The following is an 18868-nucleotide window of genomic DNA, read 5'->3' as shown; positions in this document are numbered from 1 at the left end:
CTGCCATCAGCTGTGGACTCACTGCACACCTGACAATACCTGGCACAGAGACACAAATCACTCCCCACACCAAACCCAGGGGCTGCCTTTTCCTCCTGTTCCTTTGCAATCCCCAACTCCACGGGGCCCAGGATTTGCCATCCGTGTGCCTCAGTTTCCCCTTTTAGCCCAAAGCTTGGTCCGGGCAGGGCTGATGGCAGAGGGACAGATGAACTACCCTGGCCCCCAGTGTATCCCCAGGACATCACAGAACCTGCCAGTTTATTTAATGACATTTTGCCTTCCAACTCCACTTGTCCTTCCTCACATCCTGTTTTTGGTGGCCAGGGCCTGCAGAGCACCGGCTGGTGCCCCATAGCAGATGGCACAGAGCTGGTGGCAGTGGCACAGCTCTGCTGTGCCCTTTGCATGCGGGGCCCACGCTCTTCCCAAGTGTCCCCTGGTGCCAGGGAAGTTGCCCTGAAGCCACAGCAGGTAACAACACACCTGCACACATCCCTGGGAGCAGGAATTCAGCTGCACTTGGGATCCTCAGGCTGTTCTGCCAGTGAGTCACGCCGTGAAGGATGTGACCAATGATTCAGAGCTGGCAACATCAACAATGTGCATGGAAGGAAGGAGATGGGAGGGAACTCATCTCCCATTCCTGTACCAGGAACAGGAGGCTGCAGTTCCAGCAGTGAGGCTGCTCCCCTGTGGGACAGGTGGCCTGGTCAGTGCAGCTCCTCATCCCCATCCCTGGGGGCAGAATGAAAACCTCTCCAAGGGGTGTTTGTGTCTCTCCCTGCATCCACAGCCCCCTTTGCTACCCCTGGCAGCTGTAGCTGCTCCTTGTGCTGCTCCATAACAAACAGTTGCCAAAATCGCCTCTTCTTGCAGAGCAGATCAGCAAACTCTTGGTTTATTTATGTATTTAACACCCCCCACACAGCATTTTGCCTCTGGATATCAAGTGTGAAGCTGCTGCCTGGAAGTTTAATTAGGACACGTGCTTTTCTGTGGCTCTGACACCAGTTACATCACTGCTGTCTGGGGAAGGGGCTGCTGCAGGAGGGGATGGGGCAGGGGCTGCCCAGTATCCTCTGCCAGCTCCCCTCTGTTGGGGGCTCAGGCTGCCAGACACCTGAGTCACCTGTAAAGGGGAATTCTTACAGCTCTGCCTGTCCCAACAACCCAAAATTCACTAAAAATTTGGTGCCCACCCAGTTCCACCCCGGCTGTGGGCAGAGACCCCCCCCCAACAACACAGGCTGTGCCCCCTCCTCCCTTCCCCAAAGAGGCACCCAGGTCCCCTCCTCCCTGCAGGGCTTTGCTCTCTCCCACATCAGCAGGACTTAGTTGTGATGCCAAGATAATTCCCATGGATTTGGGAGCTCAGTTCATTTGATCTGGCTTGTTAATTCCCAATCAAGTGCTGATTAGAGGCCAGGGAGCAGAGCTGGAAAAACACTTGCAGGTTCCTTGGTGTGATCCTGGAGGGGAGCAAAAGCTCCCATGGAGGCTCAGGCTGTAACTGCACCTTGTGGCCTTGGGAAAGGGAAAGTGGGAATCATCTAGCAGACAGATTCGGCCAAAGTGGGGGATTTAATGGGATTCAACATATACAGACAACAGCAAAGGGCTCCTGGGCCCAGCAGCCACACCCCCACAGCTGCTCCTCCTGCCTGGGGCTCCTCATGGGACTCATCCAGTGCGTCCTGTGAAGAGCCAGGAGCTGCAGGGATTCAGGGCCTTTCCCAGGCTCTCCTCAGGTGACCATCCCAGTCCTGGAGCTGTTTGTGAGGGGACAATGAGGAGCTGCAGTGGGGACACGTCCTTGCCCTTGGGTTAGCGCCACCTCCAGCATTCGCTGCCATTCTGGGTGTGGAGGGGAAGCTCCAGCTGCAGGGCAGGAACATCCTGCTCTGGGAAAGCTCTGAATGTGCAAAAAACACCCCTCATTTCTTCAGGATTCACCGTCTGCTGCTGGATCTTGGTGGGATTTGGGAGCTCTCAGTGCTTCGACCGCGGAATCCTGCGGCTGTCACCTCCTCCAGGAAGCTGCTGGGAAAGCTTCAGGTCAGTGGAACAAGGGCCAAAGGGGCTCATGGCACTCTGATACTTGTCCCAGAGGTGTCCAAGGCCTGAGGTGCTGTGATTGTCCCCAGCACGAGCCTCAGGCCCGCTGGCATCACCCAGCCCTGGCTGGAGCAGCTCCCAAAGGCAGGAATGCTCCCAGCTGGAAGGATCCTGCCCGAGGATGGTTCCTCTGGCAATGAGACACCACGGCCATTCCCAGGCTGACTCATCCCTCAGTGTGCTGATCAGGTGATCTCAACAGCAATGCTTCAAAAAATACCCCAAAAGATAAAGAAATACAAACCAAGATATGCCACAAATCCCACAGAAATGGGAATCCCCCTAAACTGGAGCTGGAGCAGCTCTTCCTGCTCAGGTTGGGATTTTGAGGGGTTTGAAAAATAGCAAAACCTTCAAATCTCCTGCAAAACCCTGCAGCAACAGCCAGCTGTGAGAGCCATCAGACACAGCTGGGAGGGGGCACGGCCAGGGCCCTGCCCGTGGTGGCACCAGCTCTGGCACAGGCTCTGGCACCTGGCTTTGTGCTCCAGCCTGAGCTCTCCCTCCTCCAGGTTATTTTTAGGCACTAGAACCAGGCAGAGCTGAGCTCTGGCAGGGAATGGCTGGTGCTTTTAGGGTCCCTGGTTCTGTGCTGGCTGGAGCAGGTTGTGCCTGTGCCCAGTGACACCTCAGGGTCCCTCAGAGCACATTCCCAGCCTGGAGTGACCGGAGGCAAGAGCCAAACTCCCACCTACCCTCCAAAAATGAGCTGTACCACAGCACAAGCCCCATCCTGCTGAGGCTGCTGCTCCAAGGACCCTGCAGATCCTGCAGGAAGAGCTGAGGAAGGACCCAGCAGAGGCATCTGCAGGAACCTGCCCAGCTGCTCCACCCCAGCAGGGCCTGCAGGTGGAACTCCCAGGAGCAACGAGCCTTGTGCAGTCAGGAGGGTCCCCAGGAGCATCCAGTGCCACCAGTGTGGCTCTAACTGGGTAACTGGGTCAGGCCCCCCACCCTGGGATTAGTCCCAGCAGGTTTCTCTCAACCTGCCCAGGATGAGTCAGCCCCAGCACCAGATGTTGCTGGCAGCCCTTTTGATCCGATTATTGATCCTCTGTAACCCTTTCTCCTCCAAACCCTGTGCAATTGCTCTGGAATCCCTGGGAGCAGAGCAGATTCTCCATCCTTTGGGCCACCCCTGTGGGCTCACAGATGTTGGTCCCAGTTGCAGCAGGGAGGAAGAACAATGGGAGCAGGATTTAGGTGCTTACACGGCTGCTCTGGGCATTAACACCCAAATCCCCTTGTTCCTGGTGACATATCTGCCCTAATCCCACGGGAATCAGCAAGGCCATGGATTATGTCAGGGCTTGGGACACACTAAAATCTGGCTTTCCTTGTATGGATGTGCTGAGATATCCCTGATCCTAGGGCCCTGTGCTGGAATCCTGGATAACAGTGGACAGGACACAGTTCTATTGTCCTTCCATGCTCAGGGAAACCTCATCCAAGAGAAAATGGATCATTTGGGACAGGGCTATTTCAGAACAGGCCCTTTGCTGTCCTCCGCAGGTAGGACCAGGCCACATCCAGCCTTTCCTTTTATTTTCCTTTTTTTTTTCCCCCCCTCCCCACTTCATTCTTTGAAATGCAAATTTGGATACAGAATCCCAGCTTTTCTGTAAATAATTCAGGGACTGCACAGCAGCAGAGCCCAAAGCAGCCAGGGTGGCTCCTAGCAGCACCAATCCAAGCAGATCCAATGATGGAGCTGCAGATCCTGAGCTTCAGCAGCAGCTCAGGATTTTCCCACCATCCCACACCGAGCACTGGGAATCTGGAGAGATTCCTGAGAATTCCTGCTCTCCTGCCTGGCCAGCAGCTGATGGGAAGCAATTCCCACTGTGGCCTCAATTCTTTCCTGTGCCCAAAGTGAGTAATTTGGGTTCAGGAAAAGTTATTTGTTTTTATAAACCAGACATTTCCCATACTTACAGGGATCTTTGCCCACCTTCAGCAAAGCAGCTGCAGGTTCATTCAGTGCTGAATTCCCATGTGCTGCCCTGGCTTCCCAGTGTTATGAACTAGAAAAACTCTGTGCAAAACTCTCCTTGCCTGCCCTTGAACTCATGAAAATTCAAATTAAACCTCCAGCTCAGGGATCTGTCCCTGAGCCACCACGAGCAGAGCTGGCTCCAGAGCACTGACACCCATTCATTTCCACATGGGGATCCCCCAGGTATCCCAAACTCCTGCTGTGGCAGCAGTTCCACAGGCAGGCTCTGCAGAGGGGGGGGATTTTACCTCCTGGTGTTGTGGATGGTGGTGCCCCCCAGGACGATGCGGACGCCGGGGTTGGAGCGGTTCAGGTTGAACACAGCCAGAGCCTCCTCGTAGGTGGCCCCTCCAATGAGGAACACAATGATGTCCTGAGGTCTGAGGGATAAAAGCACAAATCATGGACTGGTTTGGCTTGAAGAGACCTAAAAGCTCAGCTCTCAGGGACACCCAGCAGAGCAGGGGGATCCAAGCCCTGAGCAACCTGGCCTTGGACAATTTCTGGGATGGAGCAGGCACAAATATTGAGTTGGGATCAGACAAAGCCAAGGACAAATCCTGCACTTTGGAGGCAGTGATCCAGGATCCTGAGGGTGCCTCCTTTAAAGAACTCCCTCATCCCTGTGATGTGCTGGGCTCAGAGCTGAAAACAACCCACGGAATCCCCCAAAAGCTCTCCTGAACTTTCACCCCGAGCCCTGAGCAGCCTCCAGCAGCAGCAGCACCCCAGTCCCTGTGGATCCGTGTGCCATGTTTAATGCATGAGCTGCTGGGGCTGGGAAATCAGGATCAATTCTGGAGTCAGGTGGATCCAAGCCCTGAGCAACCTGGCCTTGGACAATTTCTGGGATGGAGCAGGCACAAATATTGAGTTGGGATCAGACAAAGCCAAGGACAAATCCTGCACTTTGGAGGCAGTGATCCAGGATCCTGAGGGTGCCTCCTCTAGACCCTCCCTCATCCCTGTGATGTGGAGCTGAAAAAAATCCACTTATTTCCCCAAAACCTCTCCTGAACTTTCACTCCAGCAGCACCACCCCAGTCCCTGCGGATCCACGTGCCATGTTTAATGCATGACCTGCTGGGGCTGGGAAATCAGGATCGATTCTGGAGTCAGGCAAGGACACAGAGCTGCCTTGGAGCTCCCAGGCTGATCAGGAACTGCCAGGATTTGTGCCTCAGTTCACCTGAGGGGACATTTCCCAGCCAGCAGGGAGATGTGGGATGGTAGAGAGAAGCCAAGCAAGAGGAAGGGGGAAAGGAGGGAAGAGCCTTCCTCCATCCCAACACAACCTCAGTGTGCTGTGCACATCCTGCTTTCCAGTGAGCTGCTCCTTCCCTCCCCTGTAACCACCCTCCCAATCCTTTGGAAGGACCAACACCAGGGATTCCCTTCTTGGAGCACTGCATGGACAGCATGACCTGGAGCAAAGCTGATCCTGCCTCCTCTGAGGAGCAAGGGCTTCATCCTTCACCTGAGGCACCCAACAGAAATGGCACCTCTGAGCCAGGACGAGACACACCCCAGTCCTGGGAACATTCCTGGGGATACAACACCTCTACAATCGAGAGATTTCTGTGCCAATCCCCAGCTCTGTTCACCATCAGTCCCACCCTGCTGTGGGGACAGTGTTGGGGACAGCAGGGACGTCCCAGCTGCTGTGTCCCAGTGCAGGCTCTGCCCCAAAGGCCCCAGGTACCTGTCCCGGAGTGTGTTGGGGCCCAGGTAGGGATACTGGCTGTCCTTGAGCTTCCCCTTGATGAGCTGGTCCAGGGTTTCCTGAAGCAGGGGCTGGTGCTGGGTGTACACATTCTCAATGCCCTGTGGCCAGAGAGAGAGAAGCTCTTTAGGAAGTGGCCCAGCAAGGAAGGAGGATCAGCAGAGGCACAGCAGCTTCTACCCCTGAATTTAGGATTGAGAAGCTCTCCAGCAGCTCTCTCCTGTTGTTCTCAGTGCAATCAAGCCCTGAAGCCACTGAGTGCATTCCTGCCAGCCCTGCTCCTCCTCTGGGCTGCACTTTTGAGTCTGTCCCCATTTCCCCAAGCAATCTTGGTACCTTCAGGCCTTTGAGGAACTGCTTGGTGATGGCCACGGCGTCCTTGGGGCTGAACAGGTCGCTGCCTCGCACCCGCTTCCCCCCGTACTCCAGCACGGCAGACACCAGCTGTGCAGGGAGAGGGCAGGGCCCCATCAGCCTGGCAGCCCCTCCAGGCTGTGGCGAGGTGCAGACACCCCATGGGCACAAGGAGCCATGGAGATGATCCCCAATGGAACCACACACGGAGGCGAGGGGGCAGAGCAGCAGCACCCCCACACCCCCCAGCCCACCCCGACCCTCCTGCTTGAGGAGAAGCTTCATCTCCATCTCCATCGCCTGCAGCAGCTCCTCCACACGAGGTGACATCATCCCTCTCCTCCACCTCCTCCCCAGCTGCTCCTGGCACTGCTGTCTGTTCCCTCCCTGCCAGCTCCTCTCCATCCCCAGCCCCTCGCTGCAGCCACTGCCTGGTGCTGCAGGAGCTGGGGAAAGTGGGGGAGGAAAAGAAGAGAGGAAGCACATCCCAGGCCCGTGGAGGTGCCACACTCCCCTCCCAGCAGGCTCCTGCCATCCCTTCTTCATGAAATCCTTCATAATATCACAGAATCACTGACTAGTCAGGAGTGGAAGGGACCTCTGGAGTCCAACCCCCATTCACCAATTCCTGGGCTGCAGGGTTGGACTTCAACCCCAAACCAGCTGGAGTCACTGTGCCTCACTTCCACTGATTTAGGAAAGGGAAATCGAGTCACTTAAACCACCTTTTAAAGCCACACCCACAGGTCCCAGCCGAGCTCTGTGCAAGCACACGGCCCTGGGCTGACCCAGAGCAGGCAGGTTTCACCCCAAACAGCAGAGATTCCCTCATCCTGTGGCATATCGGGGGACCTGCCCCACCCCGGGGTTACCTGGTGGTACCTGTCCCTGTCCTGTGGGACATCGGGGGACCTGCCTCACCCCGGGGTTACCTGGTGGTACCTGCCCCTGTTCTGCCCCACCCCGGGGTTACCTGGTGGTACCTCCCCCCATCCTGTGGGACATCGGGGTACCTGCCCCTCATCCTGCTCCACCCCGGGGTTACCCCGCAGTACCTGTCCCTGTCCTGCCCCTCCCTGGGGTTACCTTGCAGTACCTGCCCCTCCCCGGGGTCACCTTGCAGTACCTGCCCCTCCCCGGGGTTATTTGTCCCCGTCCTGCCCCTCCTCGGGGTTACCTTGCGGTACCTGTCCCCTTCCTGCCCCTCCCCGGGGTTACCTTGCGGTACCTGCCCCTCCCCGGGGTTACCCCGCGGTACCTGTCCCTGTCCTGCCCCTCCCCGGGGTTACCTTGCGGTACCTGTCGCTGCCTCCGCGGCCGCGCAGCTCCTCCAGCAGTGCCGGGAGGCCGCTGCTGGCGTGGCGCTCGTAGCGCAGCGCGTAGAGCATCACCAAGCGCGCCGCGTCCAGCTCCGACAGCCGCGGGCTCTGCAGCAGCCGCCGCACGCTCTGCGGGACACACGGCACCGCTCAGCCTGGGGACAGACACCTCCATCGGTGTCACCGCCTTATCAGTCATTTACCCGTCATTTATCGGTCACTCGTCACTCATCAGACCGGTTTCACTGCCCAGCAACTGCCACGGGCAATGCGAGAGGATGCAGTTGTGGTGTAAACCCCACAGCCCGGCTCCTCGGGTGTTTCACAGGAGGATCTACTGGAGCACAAGTCGGTTTTGGGTCTTTCCGTGGAACTGGGAATTCACAACCCACCAATGATGGGTCCTGAGCCCCTTGTGGTGCTGCAGGAGGGGGAAGTTGTGCATGGGCCCTGACATCTCCAAGCTCTGCCTGGGTGTTTCCAGCTCCAGCCCAAAGGTTCCACCACTACACGGGCTGCAAAAACCCCGACAGGCAATGCCCCCAACTCCATCTCCTTTTTGGAAGGTGCAAGGCAGAGGCACCACAGTCTCATCATTCAAACCTTTGGATGTGAGATGTGGAGGAATAAACTGCACATTTGGAAGGAATTAAAGCATGGAAAGAGAGATTCCCCAGTTACAGGGAAGAGCAGGGATCTGTTATCACTCCTGATCTGCTGCTGGATTCACCACCCTGGCCCAGATGTTTGTTGGCACCTATTTAACTGATGCTGACTAAAAACACAGCATAAAATCCTGGCTGTGAGGAGGATCAAGAGGAATTTCACCATTCAAGGTCAGGAATTCACCTGTGAGGGGAAAGCCAGAGCCCCAGGGAGGTTCCTGTGCTGGCAGTGCCAGGAGCAGCAGGAAGCAGAGAACAGAAAACCCATTGTCCATGGGAGGAGCTGGGATTCCAACCCTCCATTCATGCTCTGTGTCAGGGTTAATGAGAGCTCCAGGGGAGGAAGAACCCAAATGTCCCAGAATGGGGGGGGCTAAGGCCACCAGAGATCCAACAATCCCTGAAGTGACATCAAGGGAGAACAATTCCATCTTTATTCCAGGCTCTGGCTGCTGCTTCTTGTCCCGTGGCCTTGCCCTTCTTGCTGCCACTGGGAGCTGCAGCAGGGAGAGCCCAGGGTGGGGAGGCTGCAGGGACAAAGATCCCACCTCCAGGAGTTCCCATTTACTTCCAAGCTGCTGCAAATCTCCCAGTGGCTCTTCAGGCACAGGGCTGGGAGGAAACTGAGGCGGCATTTCTGCTCTAAAACTGCAGAAATGTTGTTTGTGTAGAGCAGGAGCAAGGTGACCCCAGGAACACCAGGATTCACCTGGCACCAGCTCTGTGCTGTGTGTATTCCATCAAAAATCACAGCTCACAGCACAGGGAGGGAGCAGACTGGGAATATTTGACTTTTAAACCACAACAACCTGAGCTGGAGACAGCGATACAGCGTGAGGACCTCAGAGGCTGCTTCCAGCAAACACATTCCTGGCTGCATTCCCAGTTCCACACTCAGCCATGTAAATCCTGCCAGACAGCAGCCTTGGAATCCCATCCCTACACTCCCTGCTCCAGAGGGATGGGAGCACATTCCACCTCTGGGGGCTGGCCAGTGTGACCCCCTCAGCCCCCAGCCGCAGTGCAGAGTCACAGAGGAGGGGAAGGAACTGATCTCAAACCTGCTGGAGATGCTTTTCCTCATTTCCCAGTCCCTCTGCTTCCCCAGTGCCATGCAAGGGTCTGTTCTGTGTTGGGAATCCCCCTCCACTGCTGGAAATCAAGGAATCATTTCTCAGAAGTGAGAAGTGAGACTCTCCAGCCCTGCTCTGAGCTGCTGTTGAACACCAGCCCAAATCCATCACCACTGACTCTGCCAGACCCTGCTCTGCTCACAGCACAAGGGGCCACGCTCAGCTGCCACAGAGCCTCCCTCCAGCTTTTCCAGGCCTCTCTGCCAAAGAAATCTTGGATTTCAGGGTCTTTCTAGTGGCTTTTCTTAAAAAAAATAGGTAGAGACAATTCCATGGATTCCAGCTCTTCTCCTGCCCAGCAAACACATCAGCTCCTGCAGAGCATCTGAGGCTGTTTTATCCTGGTGTCTGCCAGAAACCAACTAGCTGAGTATAAAGAAAGAATGTTGGATTGTGGGATGTAAGGACAGGATTTGCAAAGACGCTTCTCAAGCCAGTTATTAACCATGACTCATTCCCATCTGAGCCCAGCACCGAGGAGCAATTCCACACGCAGCGTCCCTCCCCACAGGGAGCTGCCACTGCCTCCCAGCAGCAAATCCCCCCTCCCAAGGGAGAGCTGGGGCGAAACCCCCCTGATCCAGAGGCAGGACGGGTACCTGGAGGGCACTGGAATGGTCACTCTGGCAGGCCAGCTCCTGCTCCACCTCGGACACCTCCAGCAGGTTCCGCTCGGCCACGAGCCGGGACAGCTCCCCCACCACTGTCACGTGCTTGGACACTGTGCCTGACATCTTCTTGAACTGAGGGTAGTTCTCCACAAAGGCCTGCGAGGGGAAACTGAGGCAGTGGGTGCTTCCAGGGAAAAGCAGGAGATAGCACAAGATGGGTGCAGCCAGCCAGAAATTGTACAAATTCCCAGCAATTCTCTGCTGGTGTGCAGAGGATCAGGCCTTGAGCCCACAGGAGATCTCTGGGAGGGATGTGCTTTTTATTGACTCCTAACTTTAAAGGATGGGACACAAATGGGATGGACTTTGTCTGTACCTTCATATCTGCTATGGACTCCAGCTTCTGCTGCTCCTTTGGCTTCCTCCTCTGGAAATCCTCCATCAGGTTCTTGATGTTGGTGCCAATCTCGGCGAAGTTCAGGTACATGTTCTGTGTGGAACAAGATGGGAAGCAGAGGGAAACTGATTTGACCAAGGAAGAGCCTTGAGCAGCTGGAAGGTGACTCCATCCCACAAAACCTGCAGCAGGCTTTGAAAACCAAACCACAAACACATTTTCTAGGACGTTATCCCACATCAGATGTCACTGCTGATGGTCACAAACGGCACATCCCCACCCTGAGGGGTGCCAAAATCCCCAAAACCATGGGCAGGCTCCTTTCCCGTGGCAAACCCCCAGGTGTGGGTGCTTGTGAAGCCCCCCTGGACACCTACATTGGCGTAGAACTCATCGTTCTCAGCTGACAGGACGACCTCCCGCAGGTCCTTGCTGATCCCCGGCACCCGGGACAGGTCGATGCGGTTGTTGTTGATGCCCAGCAGCTCGTGGACCATGGCCTGGTACGTCCACTGCCAGGGGACAGAGGAAGGCAGAGGGGTGACCTTGGTGAGCCACAGCGCTGGGAAATCGATGGAGTTCAGCTGAAGGCAGCCAGAGCTGCTCCTGCTACCCCAGGACACGCAGCAGAGTTTGGGGTGTGTCCCTCTGATGGAAATCAACATCACTGGGGAATAATCAGACGGGGAGACACTGCCCCCCTCCAGGGCCATTCCAGAATCACAGTATCATGGCATGGTTTGGGTTGGAAGGGACACTAAACCCATCCTGTTCATGGCAGGGACACCTCCCACCAGATCAGGAATTCCTGCAGGAACCTTCAAAACGGACTGAAGTGGGATGGGGATTAACATTTCTGTTCCAACAGCTCTGTTGGCCACCAAACCCCCAACTTTCTGCCCAGGCAGGGAGAAGTCCCACAGTTCCACTGCAGAATTCCCTACATGCTCCACGGGCAGGAGCATTTCTGCACATCAGGAGTTTCTATTTTTATCCTGAGCAGTCTAATAATAACCCAGAGAGAGAGGACAGTGACAGCTGATCAGAGCCCTGCCGTGCCCAACACTCCATTTACATCCCCGGGAACCTCTTTGGGATAGGAAATCCTGAAACAGCAGATAATGCCTGATGCTGAGCACAATCCCAAACACCACAAACCAGGTGTGGGCTGGGCTGTGACAGCCACACCCCTCTGTGACAGCGATGTCACCTCCATCTCCTGCAGAACCGATGTTACAGCAGCTCTGGGGCTGCTGGCCCCACCCAGGTGCAACTCCTGATCCCCAGGTTCCAAGGGAACCCCACAGAGATGAAGGGAGACCCAACAGATCCTGCCAGGATCTGCAGCACAGCACGGAACAAATAAATCCAACAGCTCCCAGCAAATCCAGCAGCCATCAATAACAGAGGGAGACTCAGCAGGGCGAGGTCACTCACAGCCCCACAAACAACCCTTGGGAAAGGCCCTGCAAAGCACTGGGGGCTCCAGAAGCCACATGGAAGTGCTGGTGGCTCAGTTTTCCAGGATGCTGGGTCCATCTGCCACTGAAGTCAGCACAAACAACCCCCACTCAGCCCTGGAAAACCAAGCCAGGGGATAAAAGAGGGATTTGCAGGGATTGGAGGTGTGAAGCAACACTTCCCTCTACTACATCCAACCGTGACCTGCCAGGGGTTGAACTCCAGCTGCTGCAGGGCTCCTCAGCCTGGCACACCTGGGCATGACCTGCCCCAGCCTGGCACACCTGGGCATGACCTGCCCCAGCCTGGCACACACCCGGGTGTGACCTGCCCCAGCCTGGCACAGCTGGGCATGACCTGCCCCAGCCTGGCACACCCGGGTGTGACCTGCCCCAGCCTGGCACACACCTGGGCGTGGCCTGCCCCAGCCTGGCACACACCTGGGCGGGGCCTGCCCCAGCCTGGCACACACCTGGGCGGGGCCTGCCCCAGCCTGGCACACACCTGGGCGGGGCTCACCTGGTTCAGCAGGGGGGTGATGGCATCGTCGGAGCGGTCCAGGATGAGGAGCAGGGGAGGGACCTCGGTGCGGCGGAAATCGAACAGCTCGTACTCCTTCGTGATCACTTGCTGTGGAGAAATGGGGGGGGGAAAAATGGGAAAAATCCCTCTTGAAATCCTGGAAAAGGCTCCCTCTCAGCGTGCATTTAAGCACAGAGGGAAGGGAGGGTGAAAGCCCAATTCTGCTGCTTTGTCTGCACTGCCAGGGAGGAGCTGAAGGCTCCAGGAATTGGGACATTGCTCCCAGGAATGTACTGGGAGCAGAGTGGGACATGACCAGGCCTTGGAGTAACTGATGGAATTCACAGGAATTGACTGAAAACAGGTGTGGGATTTTTGTGATCCCCAGATGAGGTGAGGAATGATGTATCTGACTCCATGTTCTTAGAAGGTTTATATATATTATATATTATAGAATGCTACACTAAACTATACTAAAGAATAGAGAAAGGATACAGACAGAAGGCTACAAAGAATGATAATGAAAACTTGTGACCTCTTCCAGAGTCCTGACGCAACCTGACTGTGATTGGTCATTAAGTTAAAACAATTTACATGAAACCAATCAACCAACCACCTGCTGGATAAATAATCTCCATACCACATCCCAAAGCAGCAAAACACAAGAGAAGCAAATGAGATATGAATTCTTCTCTGAGGCTTCTCAGCTTCTCAGGAGAAGAAATCCTGGCAAAGAGAATTGTCCACAAAAAGTGACAGTGACAAACAGGTGCTTCCCTCCACATGTAAAAAACTGACTGAGGCTGAATTCATGCTAAAGGGACGAGCTGTGGGCTGCTCTCACCTTCACACACTCGGCCAAGCGCTTTGCTGGCTCTGAGGAGAGCTGGTAGCGGATCATGGGGCACTTCTTCAGGGACAGGAGCAGAGCAGTGAGCCCCTGGGTTGTCCTGGTGAGCTGAGCCGGGTCCCAGCTGCGGCCCTGGAAGGAAAGGCTGCACCTCACACGGATGCACAGCTCCCAGACTCCCCCACATCCTTGTTTCTAAGTGCTGAAGTCTCACAGGAAAGCACAACACTGTGCAGGAGCCCCAGGTACCCAGGGGCTGAACACAAAATCTCCTTGCCAAGGCCCATTCCCCCCCAGCAGCCCCCCAATGCCCTGGGTCATGAGAGCTACACTTTGTTGGATTTGTTGTTGCTGAAATGGCTCCTGAGGTATTAAAAGTCTTTTTTCCCAGCTTCTTCTTCCTTCAAGAACTTGGGATTCCTCAGCTCTGATTTTCAAGGTTGTTTATTTTCTCTTATCTAATACATTCTTTCTCTGACCTGCTGAGATCTGTCCAGCAGGTTGGGTCGAGGCACACTGCTGTTATCTTTTTATACTAAAAACTACCTGTACTTTATTTGCAATAATTTTCCAATCCCTATCACCTATGTTAGACAGCCTGTCTCTATCCTAAACCATTCCAAAAGTGCCACCATCACCCAGAAGATGGAGGACAAGAAGAAGAAGGAGAAAGACAGGACATGCCCAGATTCCTCTATCCTGCCTCCTGAACCCCCATTCTAAAAACCCCAAAATTCTACTTTTTCACCTTGTGATAAATTCACTCTCATTCTACTCAAACCCTTGTGGCTTGTAAATCTTCACATAAAGTTGTAAAGTAATTTTCTTCATGGGTTAAAATCGAAGGCAAAGGTGTTTGTGACTCCGTGCCAAGGTCTCTGAGCCCCCTGCCAGGGTCTGGAGTCCCCCAGGGCAGTCAGAGGAATGCCCTGGGTTCCCACAACGCGTTACCCAAAGCAAGAACAGCTCGCCGTGTTCCTACCCGACAGCAGCCCAGCAGGTTCAGGGAGAAGACGTGTGGGTTCACGGCAATGTAGTCACCATAGAACTCCTGCAGAAGGCAGCAGGACAGTTCTGTGTCTCTGACCAAGCTGCCACCACCCCCTGCACACACTGGTTCAGGTCATTGTTCCTCCCTCCACCCCAAACCCCACTGACAACTCCCCTCCACCACCGACCCCTGTCCCCAAGTGCCGCATCCACATGGATCTGAACAATTCCAGGGATGGTGGCTCCACCACTGCCCTGTGCCAGGGCTGAACAACCCTTTCCATGAAGGAATTCTCCTGAAAATCCAACCCAAACCTCCCCAGCATTGCTCCAGTGCCCAGCTCTTCATCAGCACCACAAACATGGAATTAGTGACTTTGGAAAAGCCCTTTGAGACCACTGAGTTCCAAATGTCCCTCCAGCACTGCCAAGGCCACCACAGACCCCTGTCCCCAGCTGCCACATCCACAAGGATTTGAACCGGGCAGGACCTTGTGAGACACCAAAAATAGCAGCAGCTGTGAGAGCCCAGGGCACAGAGAAATGGAAAAGACGTTTTCTGTCTTTTACCTCTCCATCCCACGTTTGTGTCCATCCCTCCTCCCAGCCAGGCCTGGCACGCACCAGTTGGGAGCTGCTCCCAGTGTCTGGCAGCCTGGACCTTCCCTTTGCTTTTACATCTCCCTAAAACATCCAAACTTCACCTGGACTTCAGCCACGACCTCCTGCTCATCGGCCTCCGCCAAGGCCTTCACATCGCTCTTGCTGATGACGTTGCTGAAATCTGGGAGGAGACAGGGAAGGGACAGTGGGGCTCCATGCAGACCCTGTGGAGTCTGATGGAGTCTGATCCCCTCTGGAGCAGGAGAGATCCCACAGAGCCCCTCTAACCCTGCAGCTATTGGAATCCTGAGCCACCTCCCGGGATGCTCCCAACTCGTTCCCTGCCCATCTCCCCAGCGTCCTGCAGAGCCACAATGACATCTAGAGGCCACTTCACCCAGTTCCTGCCATCCTATCGACTCATTCCTGGCCTGCAGGACTGGAATTCAACCCCAAAGCAAGCTGGAGTCATTCTGCCTCATGCCCAAACCCATGGAATATTCAGGACATGTGGGAAGCCCCTGCCTGATACAGTTGGCACAGGAAGGTGCACTGAGGTGTGGAGCCTGTCCCATCCACACTGGGATTTCCAGATTTATGGAGCTCCAGGACCCCTCCAGGGCTCTTCATACTCACAGAGGAAGTAGACGCTGTACTTGGGCCTTCTCAGCTCCTGCACCAGGAGCTCCACATTCTCCTGGATGGAAACAGCACCAGGGAGAGCAGAGTTAAGGAATACAGAATCATGGAATCCTTAGGGTTGGAAAAGCATCTGAGATCTTGGTGTCCAGCCATTCACCCAGCACTGCCAGGGCCACCATGAACCCCTGTCCCCAAGTGCCACATCCACACGGATTTGCTCTTCATCAGCACCACAAACATGGAATCATGGAATTAGTGACTTTGGAAAAGCCCTTTGAGACCACTGAGTCCAACTGTCCCTCCAGCACTGCCAAGGCCACCACAGACCCCTGTCCCCAACTGCCACATCCACACGGATTTCAGCAATTCCAGCGACTGTGGCCCTGCTGAACAACCGTTTCCATGAAGGAATTCTCCTGAATATCAACCTAAACCTCCCCAGCACGATTTGAGGCCGTATCCCCCCGCTCTGCTCCGTACCTTGGTGGGCCTCAGGAAGCAGATGGCCTTGAGGTGCTTCATGGGCTCCCTGTTGGGCGAGTCGAGGCGCTCGAACAGATAAACCTCTCTCTGTAGGATCTCGGACTGGGTGTACACCACGCTCACGGCGCCGGTCTGCGGGCGGCACGGGGGCAGCGCCCGTCACGGCGGCGCTGGGCCCAGCTCCCGGCCCCGCCGCCCTCCGCGCTCCCGGCCCGGCCGCTCCTCACCGTCTCCCGGTCCATCAGCAGCACCTTCATACCGGGGCCGCTGTCCTCGATCATTTTGGACACGTACTGCCGGACGGCCAGCACCGCGTTCATCTTGGCGGGGATGCTCCTCTACCGGGCTGCCCCGCACCCGCTTCGGCCCTCTCCGGCCCCGCTTCGGGATTCTCCGGCCCCGCTTCGGCCCTCTCCGGCCCCGCTTCGGCCAGGCTCGGCCTCACTTCGGGACTCTCCGGCCCCGCTTCGGCTCTGCCCCGCCCGGCCCCGCCGCCTGCTGGGAGTTGTAGTCCAGCAGCGGGAGCGGCACCGCCAGCCGCGCTCCCAGGGGGTCCCGCAGCCCCCGGCCCGTCCTTCCCCTCCCGAGGGGACCCGAGCAGTGGAAATGGTTCGGGAGGGCGGAGCAGTTTGATACCGAACCCCAGCAGACTCACCCCACACACACTTAAACCCATGTTAAAACCTATGTTAAAACCCATGGTTTAACCCATATTAAGCCTATGTTAAAACAACACAAACCCGCTTCAACCCGCACTAAACCCACCCTAAAACAAACCAAATCCACCTAAACCCACCCCAAACACTCACAAACCCCCTACAGGTCTACCCAAACCACCCCAAATCGTGGCAGACCCACCCCAAGCGCCCAGGAGGGCTCGGCACACCGAGGGTCCCCAAGGACAAAGGACGTGACCCGGTTCCACCGAACCGGGGATGGAGAATGCCCCGGGACCAGCCCGGCCCCGCTAATCCCGGAGCAGGACGCTGGGATTAGGAGCTATTCCTGGCGGGACAGAGCTGACCCGGGCCAGGCACTCCCCCGCTGCCAAAGCCCTATTTATAGCAGGGGATAACAATTAATTAATGAGTATGTCCTGCCTTTCACTTCCAATTAAGTGGCTCCCCGGTTCCTCTCAGAGTGACAGACACTTCTGGCGTCTTTAATCCTTCAATTTCCTGCCGAGATTTTCCTTTTCACTTCTAAACTCTTCGAGTCTTCTTTTCTAGAGGCTGGAAATGTACAAACCCCAAAGACTTGAGTGGTTTAAATATGGATTTACCTAGAAAAATACAACTCCAGTATTTTCTTTCTTATATTTTTTATTTCTTGTCAGATTTTGTTTCTCATATCCAAAGTAATGCCTTAAGGAGTGTGTGGGTGCTCCTGGCCAAAGGATACACACAATAACAGCAAATGGTATAAAAAATTGGGATTTAATTGCATCTGATTGATTTCTGGCCTTATTGTTAAATGATTCAGTTTCTGGAAAGTGCTGGTTTAGTTATTGTCCAGTTTCCTTGGAAATGCTTTTGGATTTTATTTGTGAACTAACCAAACCCAGGGTCTCTCTTTAAATCCATCTTTGTCCTTGTCCTTAGAGAAGACAAACCCCTTCTTGTCCCATTTTAATGAAATTAATCACAAACCAAACCTCTGAGGCTTCTTGGTGGGATGTTTATCCCTGGTTTGCAGGTAAAACATTTTAAACAACTTTTATTCTGCCAAAATTTTACACTTTTCATTCCCCACAGGCTGATTGGTGGGGTGGGAGTGATTGGAATAATGGAATTGTTTAGGCTGGCAAAGACCTCTGCATTTGCTGTAATTTTTTATTTAAACCTTATCATTCTTTCAAACCTTAATAATTTTAATAACCTCTTTTTAACCTTAATAATTTTAACCTTCTAATTCTTGAATAAGAATCACTTCAAGTATAATTTCTGTAAATAACCCTGATTTAACCTCCCCAATAACTGCCCTGGGCCTGCCACCAGTGCCCAGGCACGAGGACAGACGTTGGTCCCTAAGTTGAGGCAATAGGATTGTCTGGGATTATGGCACTGCTATTTTAAGGGATTGAATTTGGTGTTGATTATTTCAAAAGGGTTCTCCACCCCTGATTCCAAGGGGGAATGGCCAGGGCAGGCTGTGCCATCCCTGTGTGGGCCATTGTCCCTGTCCCCACGGCCTTGTCCTGCGTGTGGCTCTGGAAGGAGCAGCAGCACCAAGGCCTCCCCCGGCTCCTCGGGGGTAAATTCACCACAAAATCCTTTAGCTCAGTCTGGGAATGTTTCTAACTGGAGCTGTCAGCAGTGAGATGGGATTTTATGATTATTTAGAATGGTGCTGACCCCTCGCCATGGCTTCTGCGGGAGCAGGGGGGGAACAGGATGGAATGGGCAGGGATCACTGAGGAGAACGGGAACATTCCAGAGCACAGGGATCACTGAGGAGAACAGGAACATTCCAGAGCACAGGGATCACTGAGGAGAACTGGGATCGCTGTGGAGAACAAGGATCACTGAGGAGAACAGGAACATTCCAGAGCACAGGGATCACTGTGGAGAACAAGGATCACTGTGGAGAACTGGGATAATTGTGGAGAACTGGGATCATTGTGGAGCACAGGGATCATCCAGAGCACAGAGATCACTCTGGAGCACAGGAACATTCCAAAGCACAGGGATCACTGTGGAGAACAAGGATCACTGAGGAGAACAGGAACATTCTAGAGCACAGGGATCACTGTGGAGAACTGGGGTAACTGTGGAGAACTGGGATCACTCTGGAGCACAGGGACCACTCCAGAGCACAGGGACCACTCCAGAGCACAGGGATCAGTGTGGAGAACAAGGATCAATGTGGAGAAGAAAGATCACTGTGGAGAACAGGGATCACTCACAAGCACAGGAACATTCCAGAGCACCCAGAGCACTGGGATCACTGTGGAGCACTGGGATCACTGTGGAGCACAGGAACATTCCAGAGCACAGGGCTC

The 18868-nt window shown here is 54.8% G+C and overlaps 1 protein-coding gene across 1 annotated transcript; it reads right to left on the bottom strand.

The window, feature by feature from the left end:
* Positions 1-1565: 1565 nt before the first annotated feature.
* Positions 1566-16289, bottom strand: VPS45 (vacuolar protein sorting 45 homolog). The gene is made up of 15 exons (XM_066568203.1): positions 16095-16289; positions 15865-15999; positions 15379-15439; positions 14844-14923; positions 14132-14200; positions 13144-13281; positions 12297-12407; positions 10694-10828; positions 10296-10409; positions 9908-10075; positions 7481-7639; positions 6174-6281; positions 5817-5938; positions 4363-4494; positions 1566-2040 (listed from the first exon to the last, which is right to left on the bottom strand). The coding sequence occupies exons 1-15, from the start codon at positions 16185-16187 to the stop codon at positions 1953-1955; spliced, it is 1713 nt and encodes a 570-aa protein (XP_066424300.1). The 5' UTR covers positions 16188-16289; the 3' UTR covers positions 1566-1952.
* Between the last annotated feature and the right edge of the window lie 2579 nt (positions 16290-18868).

The sequence above is a fragment of the Molothrus aeneus genome, chromosome 31, assembly GCF_037042795.1.
Source record: "Molothrus aeneus isolate 106 chromosome 31, BPBGC_Maene_1.0, whole genome shotgun sequence".
Lineage (NCBI taxonomy): Eukaryota > Metazoa > Chordata > Aves > Passeriformes > Icteridae > Molothrus > Molothrus aeneus.
Note: the sequence above shows the minus strand (reverse complement) of the source record. Positions and strands in the feature narration are given on the sequence as shown.